The sequence below is a fragment of the Phalacrocorax aristotelis genome, chromosome 2 (assembly GCF_949628215.1).
Source record: "Phalacrocorax aristotelis chromosome 2, bGulAri2.1, whole genome shotgun sequence".
In the NCBI taxonomy this organism is placed as follows: Eukaryota; Metazoa; Chordata; class Aves; order Suliformes; family Phalacrocoracidae; genus Phalacrocorax; species Phalacrocorax aristotelis.
The window spans coordinates 49,669,678-49,696,634 of NC_134277.1; the positions used below are offsets into that span (position 1 = coordinate 49,669,678).

A 26,957-nucleotide genomic window follows, 5' to 3' on the forward strand; every position below is an offset into this window, starting at 1 on the left:
GCCCATCCTGTAGAAGCCACAAAAATCACTCTAAGAATCTAATTTCAGATACCTTACAAATGTTGATTTTCCTTATAAGCAGTAATGAGCAGATGAAACACACCAAAATGAGCCATTGCATTTAACTTTTTTATTACAGCATAGACTACACAGCCCGGAACAGGAATACCACACACAAAGCTTTTAAAATAAATACTATTTCCTGTTCTTTAAAACATATGCTGCCTAACCATTCCCAGATATCTTTGTGTTGATTTTTTTAATGGAGAGCTAAGGCTAAATTAAGGATTGAGTATGCCAGCAGACTGGAGTGAAATGTCAATAGCTATCAGTTACTACCAGTATCAATCTTCTCTTGCAAGCATAGAGCTTAAAGAGGGCCTTTAGCTCAAAGCTCATTTACAGCATTGAGGAACAACTGCCTGTTCGCACTAAGCATTAGAGCTTGTATCATTTGCCATATTTGCTATCCTAATTTTCTCCAGCAAATGAGATTGGCAGCATAAACTTGTATGCTCTACAGAGTACAACAAGAGTCTCCTACTCTGCTTTTTAAAGTTGCCATCCTGGATGATCTACAAGTACTTGCAAGAGTTAGAAACATGCTCCCCAGTCTTCTAGATAACCAACAAAGCGTGCACCACACTGGACTAAAAGGTACTTAGTTTAACAGACAGAAATAACCTAATCCTTCAACTGTTGCAGTAACCTCCGATACAAGTTCTTCTATACCTACCATCCATGTGGCTGCTAAACAGAAAAACACCTCTACCTCTTCCCTCAAATGATATTTGACTGCAGTCTCTCAGTAGAAAACAGAAACCAAGTAAAATACAAATTATGAAGCTCCTACTTTTCCTCTCCAATGTTTTTTCTTTTTTTTTTAATTAGTATTTTCACAGAAAATCTTGCCAGAAAACAAGTATTATTTTTAAATGGTTCTAAGTGGGTGGCTTCATTGCTTTAACTGGATCACAAGGAGTTGAATCTCTGACAGTAACCATTTCCTGTAGCTTGTATTTTTTCCTCCAATTAAAATTCAAAATGAAATATAAAATCCAACCACTGAATCCACTTGGCTGCTATGCAACTTCTTTCTCACAATATTTTTTTAACTGAAGAGCTTTGGTTAAATTTTTTTTAATTAAAAAAAATAGCCAAACAACAAAACCAAGCAATCCAGTTACACATGGCTATGTATATCCCCTATTTAGACAAAAATTCCACAAAATTACAAGCTTTCTTCAGCTTTCTTGAAAAGAAGGTGCTACCCAAACAAAACTGGAGTGTTTTGTTTCTTCTTTTAAAGCATAAATACTTTTAACTAATTTTGATGTAACTGTTACATTGCTTCTTATAATCACGCCTAGCTCATACTCTCTTCCTTAGTGCTCAACGGAATAACAAACTAGATTTTCAACTGCAATTGCAACAAAGTGAGCAAAGCACAGCTTCCAAGGGGATCAGTGTCTGCCAGCATGACAATGATTTTGAAGCATTTTTGAGCATTCAAGCACAAGTTTACTGCAGCCTATCAAAAACATGAAGAGAATATATGATCCTTTACTTCAAGATGACCAATCCTGTAATGAAACTTTTTAACATAGACTCATACAGCAGTCCCAAAATACCCAGGAACAGTATAAAACCTCAAACCTAGACACAGCTAGGAAATATAAGCAAATATATATGAATATGACTACAAAAAGAAATGTATTTTGTATTTTCATAGTGACAGCTTTCCACTGTATTTAAAGGAAAACAAATTAAAATTTTTAATTTTAAAATTAATTTTGAATTATTTCAAAAATGTGAAGAAAAGATGTGGACTTGCTTGTGCTAAGGATAGATCAATAGTATAAATAAAATAATCATTATATTTTTACCTTTAAATTAGATTGTACAGTTTATACGTTAAGACATTATATGCCATTGGTTGATGATATTTAATAGTAAGATATAATTTATAAATACAATACCTTTCAATCTTACTATAAACTCATTTTTATCAAAATGATATGCTTTTAAATCCATGTTGCTACATTTTTCATGAGATCACTAACTATTAAAATACAGAATGTTGCAAAAAAAAAAAAGATTGACAGCAAAAACTGAAGACTGAGATGCTGGTGTGATTAAAAGTTACACTACAGTTTTTAATAGGATAAGCACACAATTGACTACTGAGCTTTAAAAAAAGAGGATAGCACTGAGCTCCTAATCACAGGCATCATTAGCTTTAGTTTTAAAATTTATTTGCAGAAAAACAGAATTTCACCAACTACACAATTTCTTTTCTATGCAATAGCTTAGATTCAGATAACTCTAAAGGAAGACCAGGTAATATTTATGATGTGTGGAGGGTCCTCACCCTATCCGCTCTAAAAAGTAACATAGCACAGGAAATAACATATATGCCAACTTCATAGCTAGCTACTCCGCAAAATCTTGGTAGCAATCTAAAATACAAATAGCTATAATTTATAAATATGAGAGTAAAACACTTCCAATTCCTTTATCAGCCCCACTCCAGCATAACAACACAATATTCAAAAATAATATTTTGTATATAATATAGTGATATTTCAGATAGATCACAGGTTTGACACAGTAAAATATATTAGAAACAGAATACTAAGGATGTAGCAGAAAAAGGCAGCAAGAAAGCAAAACATGAAACATACCCCACAGCAACTTTTCCTGATACAATCCCTTCTACTGCATCAACAGCAGCATTTCATATTTACATCTTACATCAATGCAACTTTTGGCATCATTTACATCATCATGGAATTTGGCTCATTATCTTTAATCTCGTTACCAATGGGAGTTTGACCTTTTAAATTATGCACGTTATGATGCCAGCTTTCCTTCTGTTTTTCAACCACTTACTGTCCTGAATATACTCATGTATTGTCAATATGCCTCCCGTTTTCCACAGATACACATCACTACATGTTCATTGATCTCATTAGACACTATAGCAAGATAAATGCCTACTCATACTGCAGTCATACCTTCATATTGCTTTGTAGAACTACTTATAACCTATGTGACTGCTAGCACTGGGATCTGGCATCAGAGTACTGATGAAATTAATTTGTATTCAGGTGTAACATGAAATTCCCTTTTGAAGTTTTGCAATGAAGTACTGTATCCAGGTCTTTCATGTATTCAAAAGTACACTATTAATTTATATTTTCTAAACATAACTAAGTGTTGAGCAATAAATGAGTGTTGAGGGCTTTCAAGGGAACAGCAACTGTATTTAAAGCCTCTTACTAATAAATCAGTAATGAAAACCTAGCTCTGGTGAATAAAACTGATAGCTATTCTCTTAGAACAACTTTTCAGGTAGACAGTAACAGCCTTTTTCACTGATCCAGCTCCTTTTGTTTGGCAACTGTAACATTTACAGAATCACAGTCATAAATGACATGAAAGGATACATTTGGTATGATTAACCTGAGTTCAGAGGTCTAACTGGTCCCGATACATGATAGAGGGTAAGAAATTGCCAAATCTCAGTGTTATTGCTTAGACCACAACAGAGGGTAGTATGCAATCTATGAGGCCGTGCAAGTCCACATCTATGAACAGTGAAGCAGTCACATTAAAACCTATTTCTTGTGAATTGCCCAATATCTGCAAGCCATCATGTCCTCACTGCTGTGATAGCTAGATTAAAGCTAGTACACTCAATCCCACTTTGATTGTAGCACAGTCTCGAAATGAAGACTGCTCCTGGACATACTTTCCAATTCCCAGCCCACATTATTTCCCTTCAGAGCCTAAAAGAGTCAATGTCCTGTCAGTGGTATTGCTGGAAATAACATGAGCTACATTTAATGATACACAGAAAATATATTGGACATTTGGTCTCAGCATAGAAAATTATCAAGTGCTAGTGACATTCCTTGAACTGGATAGTAATAGGTCTACATCAACTTACTGACAGTAGAAAATAGTGTATTGACTGAAGCATAATTCAAATTCAATAGTTCAGGGTCTGGTAAAATTCTAGGTACAACAACACAGGGCTCAATGTTACCGATATGTGCTGTTTCTTGAAACCAATAAAAGTATAAACCTAGCTAAAGCCTAGTTTATGGACAGTAATGGGAAGCAAATAACACGCAGCTCCCTTCACTCATACAACCATGAAAATTATTTCGGAAACTTATAATGAAGGAGTGTGCTAATTTGTTCTGTTCACAAGGAAAAACAGCCTAAAAGTTAATTCTTCCAGTCTGATTAGTCCTGGCTCCTGAGCCTTCCCAATTGTCTAACATTCCTTTGCTGAATTCACTCTTCTGTAGGGAAAACGGGAACAGTAAGGAGGGTAGCATCCTATTTAGGGTCTCACATTGCTTGAAGCCAACCAAGACCGCAGCTGACAGCCAGTGCGCTGTTAAAGCTTGACTGCTATGTATGGCAACTGAAGCCACTACAGATGTTCTCCCTGAACAAAGTGTGTTGAAAGGGGATTTCTTTTTTTTTTTTCCTCCCTAAAAGCTATAAGCTTTTCCCCCTCACAACTCTAACCATAAGTGGCAAGATAGCTATAGAGGTTTAAGAGAGCTATGAAATCTTCACACGCCACCAGTCATGAAGACTATTTTGAGCTTAGCTGTTTTTTACTCTCTAATAAACTATTTCTAGAACTCATGAGCTCAAGCCGTGTGCAAGGATGTCAAGAGGGAGCATTTATGACTGACTCTAACTTACCCTACTTACTTGGCACGACAGACAAACATTTTAAATACCATGACTATAGATATGTTATAAAAAGTTTTTTAAGATCTGGGAATATTTCTTGAAATCATAACCATGCTTAAATATTCATAGCTATATACTAATACACATGTATCTATGTGTGTGTGTATATATTGACAGTTAAACTTCAAGATTCCAACACCTGGAGATGTTTCAAACATTAATTTCATATTTGTGGATATTAACATGAAACATTTGACTTCCATATTTTACTGTGTTCCTCTTTTGTTACTATCTAAAAGCATTACTTATACAAGGTCAAAACTATTTATGAAACACTGTAAAATGTTGCTTTTCTTCTTAATACTGATTACAAGTATTTGTAAATATATGTACATAAAATGACATAAAGCCTGTGTTCTGTATGCTACTGGAAAAATCTACCATCACTAAAGACGTTACTTTAATAAAAATGGGCTTATCTGGGTATGTGGTATTAAAGAGATTTAAAATGATAGGCAGTGAAATAAATCACTGCAAAGCAAGAGAGATTAAAATACTTAAATCTAAGAAAGTAAAAATCAAAGTTGATTCAGAATCACATTTAGGAACATCTACCCTGAGTAAGACAATTTCAAGACTGATACAAAAGCAAGTATACAACTTCCTGCACTGCATAAATTACGCATATTTATTTATAATGTGTATTTAGTATTCATTAAGAGCATGCTTACATGACAGGACACTTACCTGATACAACTTCATGAACAAAAAGATTGAAAAAATAAACAAGAGATTGTGGAATTTAGCCCTGACAAGGCTAGTGGATAGCACAGTACCCAGCTTCCAAACTAGCCTACAGATCTTTTTTCTTCATTAACGTATTTGTTTTGCAACACTCCAGAGACAAAACCGTCACTGTTTTTTTTCCATGGTCTTCAAAACTGGCAGATCCTACTTAGGGATGGAAATTCAGCATGTGACTATCCAAAATCACATTCTCAATACTTTATATTGAAAGAAATTCTAAAAGCAAGTAGTGGGAATTATCGTAGTCAAACTTGGGTTTGATGCAAATTTGAGTTAAAATACAAGTTCCTCAGCATTAGTTGCTTGGGCTGGGCAAATACATAGTTCTAATTAAGGATCAAGATCATTAACTCTCTTTTTCAGATTTTTATTTGGTTCAGAAAAGAAAGAAATATTTATCTTAAATTTTTTATACAGTAGATGGTGAGAATCACAGACATCTGCTTATGCCAGATTTTTTTTTGTATTAATAAACTATTCAAATCATTTTATCAACATTTTGTTATTTTATCAACATGCCCTATTAAACTTACTAGCTTGACCTTATTTGGGAAAATACAATACCTATCTATTTACATATATATATATATATAAAAATTATTCTTACCAAGATGACTTGGAAAAGAACTGGAAAAAGATGGATTTCTTCCACAAGTCTGTAAAAACATGTTTTAAGATTTATTTAAAAAGAGAGGAAGTGAAATCTTATTTAACACACTAAACTCACAAAAGGAGCAGAGTAGTAGAACAGCCGTTGCCAAAATCCATGACCCAGAACCCCAGCCTTTGACTAGCTTTCAACAAAAATGAGCTCCATGTCAGCTATTAAATAGAAACAGCAACGTTATACTGTTTTGGAAATTACTTCTAGGTCTGCTTCACTGACGCAATTCAAGTGAGTGGAACAGTAATTAAATTAGTATTTTTAAATGGCAGAAATTAATCAAAATTCAGAAATATAGTACTATACATACTATGAAGCAGTCAGCGTGCACCATTAAGTAATTTGAATTAGCAGACTCAGTGCACATAGTGAAACTATATATATACTGTGTTTCTTAAAGCATGCTACATTAACTAACTTCTTGGGTTTAACATATTAATATGATACATTTGTCAGCCACTTCTCTTGACAATACTGAGAAGTTACCCAAAATAACTTAGCTATATTCTCCTGAATTTCAAAATCAGATAAAAAACAGCACGCATATATATATATTTATAAGAAGAATATTCTCAAAAAACATTAATACTTTACATTAATGCAGTGTTGCTGTTCTTAGAACCCAAAACACTTTTATTTATTAGTAAAGCATGTGTTTCTCTCACAAACACTATAAAGACTTTTGAATTACATAATTACATACTCTTTCTCATATTGTCTAATTTGAAGAATGATTCTCCCTTTTCTTTACACACTGTACTAGATGCCTATTCACCAAACACTACTAGGAATGCCAAATTGTGTCTTTCAAAGATTTTCTCTTGTGTCTTTATAACATTACTGAAGTGATTCATAAACATTAGGTAGGTTTTAGCCTTGTGATGCAGCTATAAGACAAAATTGTATTATGAAGTCCATGTAACAAATGCACAACTCAAGCACGGAGAGCATGTCTGAAAGTGTTGAAGACGTCCACTATGACTGTATGCTCAACATGAGGCAGATGCTTTTGCACACATATTCAGGGAACTCAGCATAGAACATACTACAAAGTTATCTGGTAAGTAGTATGTCAGTTAACAACACAAATTATAAAGTTTTCTACGAATAAACAGGAATTGTATTCAACTAAAATAAGCATTCAGTTTCATGTTTGAAGTTTTACTGTGTAGTACCCTATACTGGCTTCTGGTACAACGATAATCAGATTCATTCTGTTTGGTAAACTATTTGTTAAAAAGAATCCATACATTCCTAAAATTACATGTTTCAATTTAAGAGTTTTAATTCATGTCCAGTAAGAAAGAGGAGAAGGTATTATTCTTATGGATCGAGTAAGCTAAAGCACTAGACTGTGAACTGAAGCAACTAAAAGGAATTGCACGTTCTGATCTATGAACTTAACGAGAAAATTGAAAGGGGGCAAAAACAAACATCCAAGGGTCATAAAATAATAAAATGCTTCATTTAGATTAATGTCACCTGGTCATTCGTATTTGGTAAATCATGTTATGTAAATGAAATATAACACAGTAATAAGGAGTGAAAGGCATGCTAACAGAACAACCATATTTATGAAGAACTGAAAATTACTTAGAAGTCATATATGCGCATTAAGTATAAATAATGGTTTCCTATTTCTCTGATCCTTGCATTTACCTAAATGTAATAATGATGATAATACAAAATCTATACGAAGTTGGGGTGGGGGTGGGAGCAGGGGCTTTGCATGAGATTATTTATTACATTGTACAGCACTGGCATCCAGACCTAGAGACAAGTAAAATACATCCACTAAATTGGTCAAAACATAACAAAACAATATAAATGTATGCACCTATATTAACATGTCCAATGTAGCTAAGTAACAACCTTTTTGAACCAAATGTGTTCCCTTTTCCTGCATGTGGAAATGCGTAAAAGCACAAGTTACACCCAACAGATAACATAATATATTTTGAGAGAGAAAGAAGAGTTTATGTAAGGAAAGAAACTCATTATTTCTAAGCTAAGAAGCCTGAATTTAGGGACACTTCCTGTTCTTATTAATTTGATGGAAAAAATATACATATGCAAAGGAAATCCCAACAAATTCCCTACATAGGTCAGGAGAACGTGAAAGCAGTTCTCCCCTGTGCCATCTAATAACTCTTAAAATAGACAGTTATGGCATCTTGGACACAGCCAGGTGATAACAGAGTCCCATGATTGCAGGTAAGAGAAGTCATTATATTTGAAGTTCATTTTCCAGGGCCAAATCTACTAGTTAAATTAAAAGCTTACACCATGCCTGTAAAACAGAATTTTGCTGATGTGGGTATCACAATCCTGGACGTAAAAAAGGTAATTTAAACACCAGACACTCCCAAAAAGAGCAACTAATGTAACAGCAGTCATATTGACAAAAAAAAAAAAAAAAATTTTGCCAGCAAAAACCTTCTTATTCTTACAGCATATTGGAATTATAACCCCACCAAAAGCTGCTTATTTTGCTACATAAGCAGGTTTAAACTGAGAACACATTGGCAGTAAAATACAGTCAAATACCAAGAAGAGCTAAGCAATCCTAGTTCAGGTAAAATCTAGAAAAACTCTTCTGTGGTAAAGAGTAAATTCTGAAACAATTGGTTTCAAAAGCTGTAAGCAGTCCCGACTGTTAAAAAGTCAGCTATACTTTCTGCTCAGATAAGCTAAGATGAAACTATAGCCACTACGGCTATTCTTAAAGGTCACCTGCAAACCTTTATCATTCAAACAAGACATAGCTGCAGCTTTTAAAGAAAATTATACACATAACTTAGCTAAAGCATAAAGCCACATCAAGCAATGTATTAAGACAAAGCTTAAGTCTGGTTAATCCCAACTTTGTATATATGTGTACGAAGGAGAGAGAAAGAGACATCACATTCTTCATTGCTGTCTTACAAAGGAAATGTTATGAATCAGGTTACAGGAGTTTAGCTATGGAATTTATTTCACAGAATAGCCATATTCTAAATCAAAAGCAGTTTGGTTCTTTGTAGAATTTTTTAAAAATTTGTATTAGATCAGGTCCTATACTGCTTGGAAAACATACAAATCATACATATATGCAAATTATAATTCTAAATATCGAGTACTCACATTTTCTTCTCATTTAAGTCTACTCCCAAATAAACAACAATGGCTTAAAGTGGTCGTCTGGTTTTATAAGACTTGCCATCAGTACAGTCTGAATTTTTAAACAATTTTCAGAATGAGATTGTCTCCAATTTTGCTTTCAAAAAACGTGCAAAATCTGTTTTTTCTAAGACATCCTAAATTGCCTTCTTGCAAAATACAACCTACTGTAAGACACCGAACACAGAACAAAGGCTATTTGTTACATGTGTGATTCCTTAACAATCCCAGTCATCTACTTTGAAGTAAAAGCCTTACAACAGGACTTCTTCGGGTTTAGAGTTTAAGCTTTCTGTCTCAGCACTTGCATGCAAAAGGAAGTACCAAATACCAGGATGTTAATTTACACTGCCTTGTGTTCACTTCTCACAGGAATAATTCTGGTACACACTAACGAAGGAAATCTTGAGGACAGAGCATAAGACTAACTCCTTTCTTATTGGGCATCAAGAATATCTGTACTAGCTCCCTATACAGAATTCCTTGTCTGATGAAAATGCAATGGTATATTTCAGTTGTATGTGTTCAAGCTGGGTATTATACCAAGTTAGGGGAAAACCAAAACAAAAAAAACCCTATAGTGAAATCAATAAAACTTCTGATCTTGTGTCACTTGCAAAGCAATTTAATAATGTAACTATTTTATTCCCCTAATTAAAATAGTCTGACAAATATTCTTATTTACCTTTTTTTCTTTTTACAACTAAACTTTTTTAGTAAATTCTCTGCTCAAATACAGAATCATACATTCTACATGTCCAGATCACTGTTTACCTCCATTATAGGTAGGATTTGCCTGCACGTAGGCTATACCTACAGTGGCAGCTGGTCCCTAAATAAAGGAAGAAGGGCAAAATTCTTCTGTAAAAATACAGAGCAGCGATTTCTCCAAAACACTGAGATTTGTGCTCTTCAGTTACCTCATTTTCAAAAATCAGTATATTTTAGTATTGTCATAAGTTTTTTTTTTAATGAAAAGTCATAGATTGCTACACTTGGAGTAAACACTACTAATTAGTCCTTCACTTCTCATTATACAGAATAATAAATACCTTTTCTAGAAGGACAGCAGTGCAACAAATAAGACACATGTCACAATAAATACCAGGAGTTTATATATTAACAGAATTTGATTTTGATGCCTAACAACTGACTTAAGAATTCACGCTCTTTACAGCATGATGCACTGCAGCCTGGTGCTGTTCATGTCTATATTTTTGGTCTGGATAGTTCACAAAAAAACTCAAACCCACAAATGTGCAAATGGTTGTATTATCAAACTGAAAATCTGCAATAAAAGCTAGAGGAAAAAAAAACACAGAATGGCCAACACATCCACAACCTCATGTCACTTTAGCATCACAGAAAGAAAGTTGGTGGAGACGGTCAACTGGAAACTCCTCAATCTCACTCTCAAACAGCAAGTAAACTCAGGGATATGAGTTTTTAAGTTGGAATAGCCTCTCAGGGCCATTTGTACTTTGAATAAATTAGAGAAGAGTTCACATAAATTTATTCTTTCAGGGTGAATCCCACATAATAAAGACCCACCACTGAACTGGAAAGTTTCAAGGTCTTCTTACTGACACACTTCATACCATGCCCTTCAGTAGCTGTTCAAAGGCAAAGACAGTGATCTTACCATTGATTTTAAGAAATATTATACCAAGGCACAATTTACAACGGTATCTACCATAAAATACATTGGTGAGAAGATTTATCAAACTTGTCTTTAGGGGTCCAATTATTTTAAAGTCAATTTTCTTGGAAAGTGTTATTCTTCAATTCCAGTTCCTAAGCTTCCTCAGCTACTGTAGTTTATATTTCAAATGACCCAGGATCAAGGAGGAAGAGAGGACTTTTGGCCTTTCTGCAGGCAGAAAATTATGTTGGATATAGAATAATTAGATTTTTATTTAATGCTTTACTTTTTGTAGTAGACGGAAAAGGAAGATAAACACAACAATGAAGATCTGTATGTAAAAGGGATATGCATCACCATTATTTGATTATTATATTTTAAAGATCTTGCACAGTGTATAATTAATAATGAACATGGGAAACATAACAAGGAAAGGCTGACTGCTATTCATAAACACAAAGGAACAAATTTGAGAATTAAAATAAACTTACAACTCCCCTGTAAGAAAAATATCTGAAGTACGATATTTCTCCTTTCAAATATCTTTAGTATTTGCTACAACTGTCAGACTATGTGAAATTCATGGAAAATGTTTTTCACTAAATATAATATGAAAATTTGTATTAAATGTATTGATCCATAGCAGTATCAGCAGGTGAATTGTTAATAATTTCCAGTAATTACGTGGTGAAATGAAAGGGGCTTACTTTCAGTCCCAGCATAAGCTCAAAAACTGTCTGTTGCACACATTTATTAGAAGAACATCAATGCAATCCCAGTCATTTTGCCAGCAGTCTCAGCAAGCTTACTGAAGAAGAAAAGTTTGTATTTTCAATTCCTGTTCAGTTTCCAGCCACAAAATTAATATTCTTATAGAAATTTTTATCTTTTGATGTGTCTAAAACACAACATATTGTGTTTATCAATGTCCCCATTATTTCCTACAATTTCACCCTTGCCTACTCACAAGTAGCCTAGAATACCTATGTAACAATCCTAAAACAAAGTGTCCCCCTTCTTTTATATAAAAATCACAACACAAAAACATTCCCAGTCAGCAAAGCAGAAATTACAAGAGGGCGTGAAAATAAAATTAAATTTTTTAAAAAGTCAGAAATTAAGTGTATGTGATATCAACCCGAAACATTACAGACCTACAACATGGTATAAAACAAGAGAACACTAGGACTTGAAGCTCTCTAACAAAGTTGCAGCCTCTGCAACTGTGCTCTGCACATTCAGTGGCAACACAGAACTCATGCCTTACTGGAATTATATACATTTCCTGCTTTTTAGTAAATATAATCTTTGTTTCACTTTTTAAAAGAAACCACACTAAGTTTGCCTACTTTAAAACATCTGATCTAAAAAATTGTAATTCTTCCCTTGAATACTAAGTCTTGAGGGATATTTTGCTTAAAAAATTTATACTAATATATTTCCATTATGTGTTATCTTCATAGTCTCTTGACAGCTATGTACTGTCCTAGCTTTGAAAAGGAATTGATTTAGTCTAAAACATTAAAAATACACAGTCAAGCCATTTTTAACAGTGTCCTATTTTCTTTCTTGCTGAGATTATAAAACGTCTTTATTCATTATGATATCAAGGATTTTATATTTAAGCCCACAGTGTTCCAATTGACATTGTTGATGGTACTGTAGAAAGGACAAATTACTCCTCTGAATGCACTAGCTGTGAAGTGCTAGGATCTATAATGTAAAGTAATATGCCAGGCTATTTCTAGTTGGCCAGTACCATGACAATGAAAAAAAAAGCAACATTACTTCTGAGATTACATATGTACTTTTTTTTTTTTAAAAATACAGAGCCTATTTTTCTGTAGATAATAGATTTAGCTGGTTCCATTGTGGGCCACAAAAATACTCTGATATTGTCAGTGATAATACCTACACACCACAGTTTATTTCAGTTTGTTCAGTGACATGTTTCAATAAGGATACATGGTTGATAATTTTGTTATTCTGCTTACCTCTAAGAAACCAGGAAAGCTATGCATTGATTTATGTATTATACAAACTTGCAGAAAATGACAGAAACTGATTTACAAAGCCATAAACTGACACTAACTGTAGTTTTGATTAATTCAATTTTCCATGATCATTTTACAGATTTTTTTCCCTCTCACTGTGCATAACAATCAAAACTATTCCAGGCTCTACATGACTGTTGCTAGAAATTAGAATTTACTACAGAACAAAACAATAGGGACAATTTTCAAAATTTAAGGTGAATCTATACCACAATTTGCAAATACACTCAAAATTATTCTATTCAAACTGCCTTAACACATTTTAACATTAGTTTTATTTCACTCTGAAAGAAAATATTTTCAGGAAAACTGGACTGTACTGATGTGTCCAGTCTTAGACTAAATAACTGGATGATTTTTGTTTCTGCTGAAGACTGACTTAGGAGACTCATTTCCAAGTCCCTGATTAATTTGATTCAAAGTGATCTACTAAGTACCCCAGTTACAAGACTTAACTGAATCAAAGCATGTCAATCATCCATTCCAAATTTTGCTATTTCACTGACGTATATCTGTGTATTAGTTCAGACAAAATAACATACCCCAGTGAAATTTTGTTAGGAGTTCATGTTGTCAGAATGGAGAGCAATGAGGACTTCACAGCTGGAAAAGAAATGCAAACCTTACTTTAAAAATACACATCTCTCAATCAGGCTCTTGGGATGTTTAGAAAAACAACCATATTTCTTCATGAACTTTTAATATCAGATTAATTAAAACCCAATGAATGGTCAAGCAATCATGATAATTTTGATAAACCCAGTGACCCTCCTGAAGAATCAGAAATGCTGCAGTTGAAAACCTTTTATTTACAATCATGGTATCTTACTCTGAAAACTGACTTTAAGAAGTATTATGCCTCAAGAAATCTTTTGGTTTCAGGATGAAGTTCACTAATCATCACAAACAGAACTGATGAAAGTCTAATAAAACCTACTTCCTTTAAGGATCCTAAACCTTTTTTTTAAGCAGAGTTTTTTTGGTGATGCTGCTGTTAAAGCTTGAAGACTAATATTTTCTGAAGTTTTTGCCAAGTTATGATCGCATATTTTAGACTGTTATTGCATCCAACTAGAAAATAAGAAAAACAATTCTGTACTTCCTTAAGTTTTAAAGACTTGTTTGAAGACACGAAAGCACAATGTTAGTCCTTTCTCCAGCTCTGCACTTTTTAACATTATATTAAATAAAAATTGCATTACAGTTTTTCTAAGTTGATTTTCAGATTTTTATTTAACATAAAATAAGTCTTGATGCTTCACAAAATTATAATATTGGCTAGAATAATCTAGCTGGTTAGACAAGTTATTGCAACCATAGCTCAGATACTTTTTACAAAGCCTTTTTTTAAACATTTTTAAGCTGCTGTGTATTTATAACTTTAAAGTCAAGCCTGGCTGAGCTTTCAGCCCTAAGCAGATACAATTCCTTAAACACAAAATCATCATTTGCCAAATAATTTTAACTGATTTGATATATTAAAAAGCTTCAGACAATTCTGAAAAAAACTTGTAGTCATATGCTCTTAGTCCTATGATTTAGTTTTAGGAAGTCCTGTGAGGAGCAGAGAGTTGGACTTGATGATCCTTACAGGTCCCTTCCAACTTGAGATATTTGATGATTCCATGATATGAAAACCACAGTAGTATGACAGGCAACAACTTCTTGCTTCTGGCCTTAGCTAAGTGCTCTCAAGCCCAAGAGTGTTTATGCAGAACTATTTGCACAAACAAGAACTGCAATTAGTCTTTTACATCAATCAAGATCTTAGGTTATTATGCTTATCCCTACATTATAATCAATCTGTTAAAAGAAAGAATGAGGCTGAGAAAGTACTTCCTTCACCAACAAAATCAACACTCTACCAGTAACCTCAGAACATTTCCAAGACAGCAAAGCATTCACTTTACACCTCAGGCATCCAACACTTTGTTAGTCAGATAACGTTACTGAAAGCTTCTGAACCCATACAGATTTTTGAGAGGTGATCTATAAGGCGTAAATATAAACACACTCATCTGCTATATTACTGACCCATGTTTTCAATGCACTAAATAAGGAAGGCCTTACACCTTCAACATAACCCATCTGAGGCTCCTCTCTCTTTACATTTCCTGCCAATAATCACACAGCGAGAAGCAATGAAGCAGCATAAAGGACATTATGTGTTTTGGGGGCCTGTTCTAAAATACAGTCTACAGTATTGTAAATTCTTCTACATATTTCTACCCCCCAAGAAAATTCTCACTGAATTTAAAAAAAACACAACAATAAACCCAAACCACACACAGCTTTGCATTGATAGAGAGATGGCTGACAGGGGACAAATGGAAGAGAGTGGGTGAGATAAAAGCAAAGGTCCCAGTTCACACACCAGAGATCACTTCTTCAGGCAATCAGCTAACACTGATTTCAAGTGTTCTCAATTCCTACAAAATTTCATTCTATTACATGACAAAAGGGCTGTCATAATGTCTGAAGAATGGCAGAAGTTTGAAAGGGAGATACAACGGAAGGCTGGCAAGCCTTCCACAAAGCGAGACCTTTCCTTCACAGAAGCACTTGTAACCAAGCATATCTTAGATATTTTAAAAATAACTAAGGAATATATAAAGGAGAAAAAAGCCATTAAAGCGAACTTAAACCATCCATTCAACAATGCGATTAAAATCTGAATTGAAAATTAAGATCAATGTTTCAGATTTTAATTTGTGCAAAAGACTGTAGTTCTTACATGTGTGATTACCTCTAACTGTTCTTTCTATGCAGAGTCTCTAAGGGAGAGACTGGGAGATATTTTGGAACTTGCTAAAAATCTAAGCTCATTTTCTGTTACCAAAAGAAAGAGGACATAAGGGGAAACCCATTCAGAGCTGAAAAAAATAAGCTAAAACTGAAGCTTTTAAAAATCAGTTTTAATAAACTATATAGGTAAACACTATATAGGTAAAAAACAACTTTATGAATGTTAATAAAACTGTAAGGAGGTAGAATACAACTACTAACTGTTATGACAACATGGCTGTCTTTCAGTCCTCTGAATATCTCCTCCATTAAAAAAAAAACCAAACCCACAAACAAACTATCTAAAATATATGACTTATCTATTTTAAAATAAAATAATGAGGAAACATTTGGGAATAGGAGTATTTCTGAGTTGGATCTGCATGTGGATTTAGGTGTCCCCATGGTCCTAGAATTTCCAGTCATAAAAAGTAAAAAAAATCTGTCTTTATATGTGCGGAGAATATGGGCCTAAAGTCAGATTTGCAATATTCAGAACACTGAGCAGGAATCTGGCTGATCTAGCCAATATGAAGGCTTAAAATTCTCCTGTCTTTGGATTCACAGTCTTATGCATTACTCACTTGTTTTCTTTTTAAAAAGGGTAGTTCTGGGGTTTTGTTGTGTTTTAACGGTTACCAAATGTCTTCCTTAGAAGTGTAATAGAGACCCAGGTTTCAAACCTCCTCTTCAACCCCAGCCTTCTCTCTTCAGGGAAATTTAACTAGTCAGTAGGCTACGTTCACTCTACAGAGGTTTATGCTCCAACCTCTCTTTGTGAAGCTGTCCTACCAAAACCAACAACAATTAGAGGTTTATTAGACGACAGAAGGAGAAAATTACTTTGTCACCTATTTTTTTACTTCATCATCTGGCAAATTGACATCAAAGTGTGTACCTTGTTTAAAACTTTCTGCTTTCTTAGGAGAGATTTAAAACACAGAAAATGTAATGTTATTGAATACTAACTTTTGAGAAAAGTCAGATGGGGGGGTGAAAATCTAGGTATTACAGGCATGCCAAGCTGAACAAATGAGTAGAAGCTATTCTGAAGAACAGAACTGGTGGGCACGCGCAGAGCAAGAACCAAGACATTAATTTTAAAGGGATGAAGTTTCAAATCCACAAGAGATCTTCAAAGAAGTCAGTCAGCAAGTGGACAAAGGAGAGCTGGTTGATACAGTATTCTTGAGCTTTCAAAATGTATTTTATAAGGACCCCTACTCTTAAAAAATAGCCAGGACTGTTCAGATTGCAGAAGGTACAGCTAAAGGAGGCAATATGCCAGAAGTTTATGAAGTTGTGTATGTACTTCTTTTTCACTGTAAGAACCTGATGGCATCAAATCAAGTGGCAGGTGCTAGAGTAAACAGAAACATCAAAAAAACACCCAAAACCCTGAAGATGATACATCTTCACATGCAGGTAATTATGCTATGGAATACTGTAATGCTGAAAGATGTTTGTCAAATACCTTTTTGAACCCACATAAATGAAATAAAAACTACTGATCAAAAGCTACTACTACAGAACACTACATCTGCTCATATGGCTTCTGAAAAAACAACTCAGAGGGGTCTGAGAAAGCCTGAAGAAAGTATTGACACTCACTTGCCTTCCTCCTATAGTCGTCTTCTCTAGGCACCTACAGCTGAACACAAAACAATGGATTGGATGGTGGTTTTCATGCTGAGCAGAGGTTTTGTGGCAGAACGGAATTAATTCAATTCTGCAACTCCAACTATTGTACCCTAACCAACTGATCCTTCCTCATTACCTGCTGCTTTTTTATTTTCTATTTATATTCACAATAGCAAAAATTCACTATTGAAAGTAAAAATAACCAAGAATGAATGGTATTTTCTCCTTCTGTTTAATGCTTTATATAAGAGTAAATATGTGAACCTTACAATATGACGTTTTTGAATAACTGACTTAACAATAACATCAAATAGTAGCCTTGCGTTTTTAAAACTTAGACATTCAGCAATTAATCAGCAATACAAGAGCAGAAACAAAATTACAGGTATAAGGTTAATAGCTAATTTCTTTACTAAAGGGGAACTTTTATAAAATGTAACACTAAGGAGTTATGTATTACACTAAAAATGGTGATTAGTATTACAGTCAGTACATGACTAGACTACGAGAACTCACTTGCAGCAATGAACTCTGACCGCTGCCTTTGATATGAATTACAATGATGTGCAACGTGACAACAGTGTTATTAGCTGACACACAACTTAATATTTCAAGATCCTCTTCCTGCCTGGTGTTATGGAATAAAGCAGCATGTATGCAAATGTTATACCAAATAATAGGAATAGCAAAGATCATACAAATTCTTTGCTGTTTTATATTAGCATTATTTCTCTAACAAGAAAATCAGGGGTTTTACAACTCAGTTTTCACAGATGTCAAACTAGTGTAATCAGAATCAGGTTCAAAATCTACATAAATATTCCCCAAAGTTCTAATAAAACTGTATCATCTTCTGACAATGTCTCTCAATCCACCTGCATAGTGATATTCTCACTAATAATGTACACCTCTAACATCTAATTCTACTGTTCAGTTCAGCTGGACTATGCCCTATAGGCTTACCTGCTATCAGAACTACTCCATATTATTTTATTTGTATTCAGTACAGAAAACAAGAAAACACATAAAACCAGAAATAATTTAGAAGCAAATAGATCTACTTTTCAAAGTGAGCACTTCAACCTTAAACTAGAAAATTAAAATGACTAATGAGAAGAACAAAATTATTTTAAAGCATTTAAAATAAGCCGAGATTAATCAATTCACCAGGAAAGGAAAGCACTGAAGTGCTAGCCCTCTAGTATAACAGTAAAGAAACTCAAAGATAAGCTATGCACAACGCTAACAAGTGCTCGTGAACCAAACCACGATTCTAACAACACAAATAAATTAAAAGCACCACACTGAGCTCCAAAGAGTTTGGGGTTGGTTTTTTTTTACTGTTTGTTTTTTTTTTTTTTTAAATAGAAGGCATGGATATTAGACAGATCATTTTGGAATATACTGAAATGTAAACAAATGCCAACGTATAACATCATGACGTATGACAAGAGGATCAATCCATTACTAGCACTGACTCTAAAACATGCCCTAAAGGTCTTTAATAGGTAACGCATGGGTAAAAACAGTGGCATAAATGAAGTTTGAAAATCAGACCATTCTTAGATGATTCCAAAGACATTGTGTTAAAGAGTTACTTTAATTAGTCGAGACAATCTGCTACAGTGTACAAGGTCTATCTCTCATCCTCACATGTACTAGATCTGTGGCATTTAGAAGCAGCATTTAGATTTTTATGTTGCTCTTCAGCACCCTCCTATTTTGTTTTCTGCAACATCTTCCCCTTTTCTAGGGCAGTGCCTAATGTCTGACTGGGAAATTTACAGGCAGGACAGGAGGTAGGGAATGTTCCTTAATTTGTTCCCCTGTCCTTCGATCCACCATAAATCTAAGAAGGATCATACCATGAGGTTTTAGATTATTATTTTTTTCTCCCTCAGGAAATGACCTTAATAACACAATACTGGAATGTGTCCCACTCTCATGATTATTATCTGATGCAATATCTGACATTCCTCTCACCTCTACCCTATTTCCTTTACTGTCTCCCTTCCTTCCAACCAAAAATGTCTATTTTAGCAACCCGTAAAAATCAGACTCCATAGTTTCAAGTGTTTAGCTTTCAGATATACTAATGTTATCAAATGCTATAATTTCTGACTAAAGGTAAGTCAAGTAGCTGCATAGAAGAGTGCACAGCAAAATATATAGCTAAATTTCATAACCTTATCTATAAGGCTTAAAGCCAAGTTAAAAATCATTATAAATTTCAGTACAAGTATCCTGGAGTAGGCACAGTATAAAATACCTTGCAATAGTCAAAACATCTAAGAAGAGCTAATCGATAGACCATATTAACAGAAGCTAAGAAATTCACATCAACCCCTCCTTATTACTAGAAAAATCTAGCCATCTGATCGTTACAGACCACAACAAAATACTGTACAAGACTCAAAGCAGGGATCAAAAAAACCCCCAACCCTTAACAAATAGATTATGTCTGACTTTCTATCCGTACATATAACCTATATATTAAGCTGATAAACACACAGATGCCAAGATATCTTACTATACTGTTCATTCTGAATACAGACTTTGCATAGCTAAATTAGATCTCACTCTGCTGCAGACATTTGCTCCCACTGTGAGAAGTTCAGTTCCTCCAACAGCTCCCTACACAAGTACAAACCACCAAGAGTAATTAACAAAGGGAAAGAAGTTAACAAAGGGAAACACCCCCCCCCATGTTTCCTTAATATCAGTGATTTATTTGAAAAATCATGAGTCTCAAAATAGCTAAAGACAAACTCTGCTATTAATTCTTATACCAGTTTTAGTGTCCACATTTTTTGTAATCAAAAAACATTAAAAACTCTTGAAGAAAACAAGGCAATAGGTATTTAGGAGAGCCACAACAGAATACTATTAACACTCTTAACACCAGACTGTTAGCTTTGAGCCAAGTATAAAATAGGAAACTGATGGACAAATTCTGTTCAAAGCTCATCCTTCCAATACTTAGAGATTGATTACTAAGAAAACAGCAGGTGAGGTTGTATCAGACAGCAGTTGTTGCGTGATGGGAAAACAGGTGGATATAAAAGGGAAAACAGGTGGATACCCAAGGGAAACACCTGACTCTCTTATACTCTAACCCATGAAGGTGAAAACAAACAAGAAAACATTCATTCTTCTCTAGAACTGGATTTCCCTCCTGTGGATGCTCATATGATCCAAATACTTATGTCCAAATACTTAATGTGCTCATAGAAACACATTAAAGTTTTTTTACAGCTACCATCTTACATGTGCTGGAGCTTATGTTTGTGAGAGTTCTAATTCTGCAGCACATTAATGGGACATCACTAGAATTTGCCACTGCTGAAAAAGAGAGCAAATGCCTTGAGGAATTCTGAGCTCCACACGTACTGATTAATTAGCCAGTAAACCAAAACACAGTCAACTGTGATCTATATCTGTGAGCTATGTTCACTATAGCATGTCCTTGGTTCCCATTTTGTTCACTAGCCGTTTGTGCAAATATGAATATATTATTCACCTCTGTCACGCTTTTGATGCATTGTCTACTTCCAGCTAAAGTTATTTGGGAATCAAAGAATCAGGAAGATGACATACCAAAAGAACTGCGTAAACTCCACTCCTTCAGAAATCTAGCCAAAGAAATTATTTAGCGAAAGTAAAAGAAGAGGGCCAGTAAGACATGTGAGAAACAGAACAATTAGAGATGTGTTAGTATCAGGAATCTAGTAGCCTGTCCTTAAATAACAGCACTGGATATGTTGGTATTTAAAATTATTAATAGTTCATTGGATATCCACAGCTGTTCTTTAATAAGAAGAAGAAAAAAATTGCTGTGTGCTGTAAGACAACCAAGAGGGTGAGTGTGCATCCACAATCTACCTACACTGAGTATAAGGGCAAATACACCTGATTATTCAAATCCAGATAATTCATTAGGCAGAGGAAAAGTGCTTCTATAGTATCCAGCATTCTAGTTATAGAATTATTTTTTATAACTCAAAGTATTAGAATACCTATAGATTAATTCTAAAAATAGAAAGCTGCACTATTTGTTTATATAATAGATAAAATCCTGCAGTAGCCTAAACAGCTTCTATATAATAAAAATAAAATTAAGCACATTTACTGTATTCAAACCATTTAAAATCTCAAGCCACTCTATTTCCTAGTTAATTTTTAGTCTACTTAGTATATTAAAGCACTGTCCATAGTAGCATCATAAAAGATTAAAAGACGATGTTTCCATCTTTTGTAATGAAAACAGTGGGAAAACAAATTAAATTTCCTTATGCGTTTTGTTTTTATCTTGTGCTCGTTTCAGCCAAGGCAAGACAGTATAGTATGCAGTGACTTCTTAGCCATAACACTATCAGACACCAAGAAGAGACAATGAGTACAAGGACAACCTGATTTTTCTGGGCTGATCTGAGAAGGGGAATAAGCTGCATGTGTGCACTGTTACAGGAGATGCTTCTTTATTATTATCAACAAATGCAGCTGAAGTCCTACACCACTTTTTTTTTTTGTTTTTTCTCCTTCACAGCCTAAACTTTGGAACAAGAAAGAGACATTAAGATGCTTTTAAACATACTGAGTGTACCTATACATTAAAATCTGTATTTAGGAACTTAAAAGGATACCTATATTTGCAGAAGCACTCAGCTTTAAAGTGAATTGACTCTTCTAAACCCTTTACAAACACATCACCTTTGTCCTATACAAATATGCTTAGCTGGACAATACTTTTTATCACATTTTGGGTTGTTTGGGGTTTTTTAAAGTTTTTTAATTATAATTTTAATGTTAAAATTCTTATGATTTTGTCTCTAGTTTCATTGGCTAAATCCATATTTAAATAACCAGGATCATATAAAATTGGCACAAAAGATATAAGACTGTGTTCTATAACAAATACTTGCCAAAGATTTTCTAAATCTCTTAAGTGCTAGTCAAAGTAGTACGATAATGAGATCTAAGTTATTGCTAACTCCTAATGGAAAAAAAATTAATTGGAAGAGAAAGAACCCAGAACAACAGAGACCGCACAGTTATACCACCTCACAGAAGCAGGGCTGTGTTCAGTCAGGGCCACCAACAGTTTCAGAGCATACATTGGTACTGGGTCTGGAGCCATCAGAATGTGCTCATACCTGAGAGGGAAGAGGAGTAGAAACAGGGAGGAGAGGGGGTGGGCAGGCAAGGGGGGGAAAAAGGTCAAGAGATGCATGTTAAAAAGTTGATATTAAAAATACATCATTTCCATTTCCAAACTTTATATTAACCACAATGGAAGCACAATGCTGTTTGAAACTGTACAAAGCAATAAACAAGACTTACTTAGAAACAGTATTTTAAAACCAGCATCAGACTAACTTTAAAAGCAGCATTAATAAAATAACGCATTATTTTTCAGAGATAGGCAATTATAGAATATATACTAATATACTTATAAAACATATACACATATTTTATAAATATCATACTAAAATAGATATTGATGAAAAGCATTTCATCTATATGCATATGATTTATTTATTGATATATATTACCTATTTTTATATATTAAAAAACCCTAATCTTCAAGAGGCAAGTAGAAACCGAGCCTCAAAATATTAGGCAAAAGATATATTGAGTGCTCAGGAAGACCATCAAGCAACTTACGTATGATTAAGCTCTGTATTTTTTTACACAGTGATTTTCTCAAAATGAAGTATTTTACTTAAGAACACTTGCATTGAGCTTTATCTTTATTTCATTTCAAAATTGAAAAAAACATTGCTTTAACTACAGCATACTTCCATTCTCCAAGTAATATGGAACAGAACAATACAAAAATACTTCAAAACAATGTTCATTGAGAGCTATGGCAGTGAAGATAAACTACAAGAAAAACATATAAGAAACATTTCCAAATATCACCTCGTGGAAATCTTGGTAAGGGAAAACAGGCTGCTGAAAACCAAAACAGACCTTACTGTTGCTGCTAACATTCCAGTAAAGCCCACCCAAACAGGGCTATTTTTATTTTGTTTCAATCAAAATTTATCTGGAGGGTAGTAGGATACAATGATGGAAGAGAGAAAGATGTGAGCATAAAAACCACACAAACTCAGTCATGTTAAAACACTGTCTTTGACTACAAATAGTGCTACTCTAAACATGTGGAAGTGATAGAATTAGAAGCATAAATCTCTTCATTTGTAAAAGAAAAACCACAGGGAATTAAACAAGCACAAATGAAAGGATGATTTGTAGGAAAATATGGTAGGTTACCATGTTTTGTGCAACAAAATGCTTCCACTACATTTTTTTCTTTTTGGATTCTGATGGGGGGAAGGGGGTGGAATCAAGCAAATCACCAAGAATTTTACTTCACATCTTGAGGTCCCTAGCGCAGCCTGAACTGAGGCACATGGATCATTTCCTACCACCTGGGTGTTGGCATGTACCCTGCTGTGTGCTAGCTCTTCACTTGAGCGAAGATTCCCTCTCCCCAGGCACCACGCCTCAGCACTCTGATTTACACAGGAAGGAAAGAGAGGTGTGGCACTTTCTGGCAAAGACTCTGATCTGGACATCTCTAAGACAACAAGAGTGAAGCACACCAGCTGTGTGTTCTTGATGTAGCCTCCGGGAGCTCCTTCACAGGGGCTTACATTCCCACACAAGTACACAGCCTATGGGCAATGTGTCATGGCTACTACATCATAGCTTGAATGTGCTGCTGTAGAGTTGCAAACCACATGGGAGAATCTACACAATAAAGCAATTAGAAGTCAGTGTTGGCTTCTTGTCTTCAGTGATTAAAATCTCTCCTTTACAAATAACAGATTCCAGCTCCTGAAAGAAAACTGTTTCTCATTGGTGATTAAAAAATCTCTTTCTTCATAAAAGAAGAAAATACTATAATGCATTAGTAGACATTGATCCTGAAAGCCCTACATGAGAGCAACATGTATTCCTACCAAACATATTGGAACTATTTCCATTTTTTTTTTGCAAAATCCATTACTAAATCTTTTGAGGCTAGCAAAGATGCTGTCAGGTGACTTAAGTGCCAGAAGTCATCTGCTCATGGCACAAGACATGGATTTAGGTCTCCAGAATGGTAATTCCTAATAGTACTAATGAATGAATCAGCCATTCTAGCTTAAAAATCTGACATTTGGTAATACACTTGTTTTATTATAAACACATCGATACCTTCCGTAAATGAGGCCCACTTTAAATGATTTTAAGCCTTTTATGTATTACATTTGAGCCTATTACTATTCTGTACACTTAGCATCCTAATTCCTCAGATTTCAATAAAAACCAGTCTCACTTTATTTCCTCTTACTTGAAAATCTATTTCCGCTCCCCCTCAAAGATAACATCAGTAGAGGATATTTCTAAGGGAAGGTGCAGTGATCCATCAAACTAAATACCATGTGAGAAAATGCAGATTACTAAAATGAATGTGTTGGTGATGAATATAAACACATTGCCTGAATAAAGGCCATTAGAAACTATGAATACATGAACCTTCTGCAAAGGGAAAAATATTCCATGCTTGAGACACTTGTTAAATGAATGAATTCATCCAATGATTTACCTGCCACTTCAAACACAAACCAATTTAGTTACAACAGTTTTAGAGAACATTTTAAAAGGGTTCTGTAAACTCTAGGTACTACACTGCACAGAGTTATTTTGTCAATCTTTTCTATAACTAACAGTGACAAGTGGACCTCGAGATTTGGGGATACGGATTCTCTTACGCTCTTATAAAAGAGAAAACATTTTATCAACAGATTATCTCAAGTACCCTAGACTTTGTACTTACTAAACTAGCTTGTTCTTAGTAGACTGCCAAGCCACTTAATCTTTCAAATGAAATAAAAATTTACACGTTCCTCTCCTTTTGCTGGTTCTGGCTCAAATTTCAAATTATGATATATAATTAGGATATTAAGAATGAAATAAAAAAGAGTTGATGTTTCAATTTCTGATTAAAAAGAAGGTCTGGATATGTAACAGAAAGCACTTGCCTTGTATTCATTTTCTATAGCTGAAAGTTTCATTTTGTTTATGAAATGTTCATGAGAATAACCTTTCCAGTGAACTGAAATTAAATGACACAACTTCATTCAATTCTATCAAAATCCTGTGAGGAAGTTAACTTTCTGATCTACAAATGCACAAATATTTAAAAGAATTACCATTTTACTGATGATGCAGAAGAGAATAAAAAAGTGGTAGCCACTGCATTCCTCCCTTTATCTTAAAATAAAGACCATTTATATTCCATGCATAGTGACCAAAATTCTACTCCTGGGTCAGGTTTACATTTAAACAAACCAACTTGTAGAAGATATTTATAGGAATGAAATATATACACAAATGAATACCATTATAACCTTTAAAAAGAACATCACACGTCAAACCCAGAGGTCCCCCTCTTCCATACTCAGGAGCTCTGTTCTTAAAAAGCAGAATTAAAAGGGGTAGAAATTCCCATTTTCTCACACAGACTGCCCATGATCAAACAGCCATGCATCCATCCTCTCCTCTTTTGACTGTCCTCCAGCTGAGTCACACTCTGTCCTATTCCTTTGTCCAGAACAGAAAGACTAAACATCAGCAAACACCTCTTCAGCCTCCAAACAAAGGCTAGTTGTCTCTTTGCTTTTTATCTCAAGAGTTTTCAAATAACTCTTCTTCTTGGGATAGGGCTTTATGTTATCTTCACAAGTCGGTTACACTGAATCTTAGACCTCCCTTCTCTCTAGACTTAGACCAGACCCATCTGCATTCAGAAAAGCTTCTTTTGAGAACTGTAGAGAGTGTATGAAGATTCATTCCTGCCTCCCATCAGTATTTTCCTACCCATACCTAGAACATTGACGAACAAAACTTACCTATTGTGTCTTTTTTGACATCCAAAGCAGCTGGCTTTGGTCAGGTCTTAGTTTCTTTTTGAGTCTTCTCCAAACTGAGTTTTGATGCTTTCAAGTCAAAATTGAGTTTGAGTTTTCTTTTCTGCAGAAAATCCTCAATCCCTCCTCCACTTTTTGTTTCCTCTATGCCTTCTTGCACTGATTACCTGCTCCCCTCAGGTGAACATATTTACTAGAGGCTGGCTCAAACTACAGGTTCAGGTATTAAATATGCAGAGACCAGTTAACTCTTTCTGAATGACTGGAAGATTTACATACTGCTTTACTATGCTCCTAAGCCAGAGTAAAACTTATTCATACAAAGTTCTAATATATTCCAAATATCATAAACATCAATAATTATGTTCTTGAGATAATCTCAAAGTGCCTCTAAATGCAAGTATCATCATCTCTACTGGTGAATTAAATGAACGGATTCAGGAAATACTCAAAGCTTGGAACCAAGATTATGAGCTACTGCAAGATCCTTTTTTATACATCTACAATGCAACACATGCAAAGATAGTGCAGCAGAAGTCCCCAAAGTAGGATCATATTTATCTTGG

At 34.4% G+C, this 26,957-nt stretch overlaps 1 protein-coding gene across 8 annotated transcripts in view; it reads right to left on the reverse strand.

Moving 5' to 3' along the window:
- Nucleotides 1–26,957, reverse strand: part of ULK4 (unc-51 like kinase 4) — a 248,917-nt gene that overhangs the window by 119,709 nt on the left and 102,251 nt on the right. For 6 of the 8 annotated variants that reach the window (XM_075083469.1, XM_075083468.1, XM_075083467.1 and 3 more), the window contains 2 exons: nt 22,531–22,623; nt 6,134–6,182 (listed from right to left, as the gene is read on the reverse strand). In XM_075083469.1, coding sequence (XP_074939570.1) covers nt 6,134–6,182; nt 22,531–22,623 — 142 coding nt within the window. The remainder of the gene's footprint in view (nt 1–6,133; nt 6,183–22,530; nt 22,624–26,957) is intronic. The other 2 variants (XR_012659008.1, XM_075083470.1) reach the window with 2 other exon arrangements.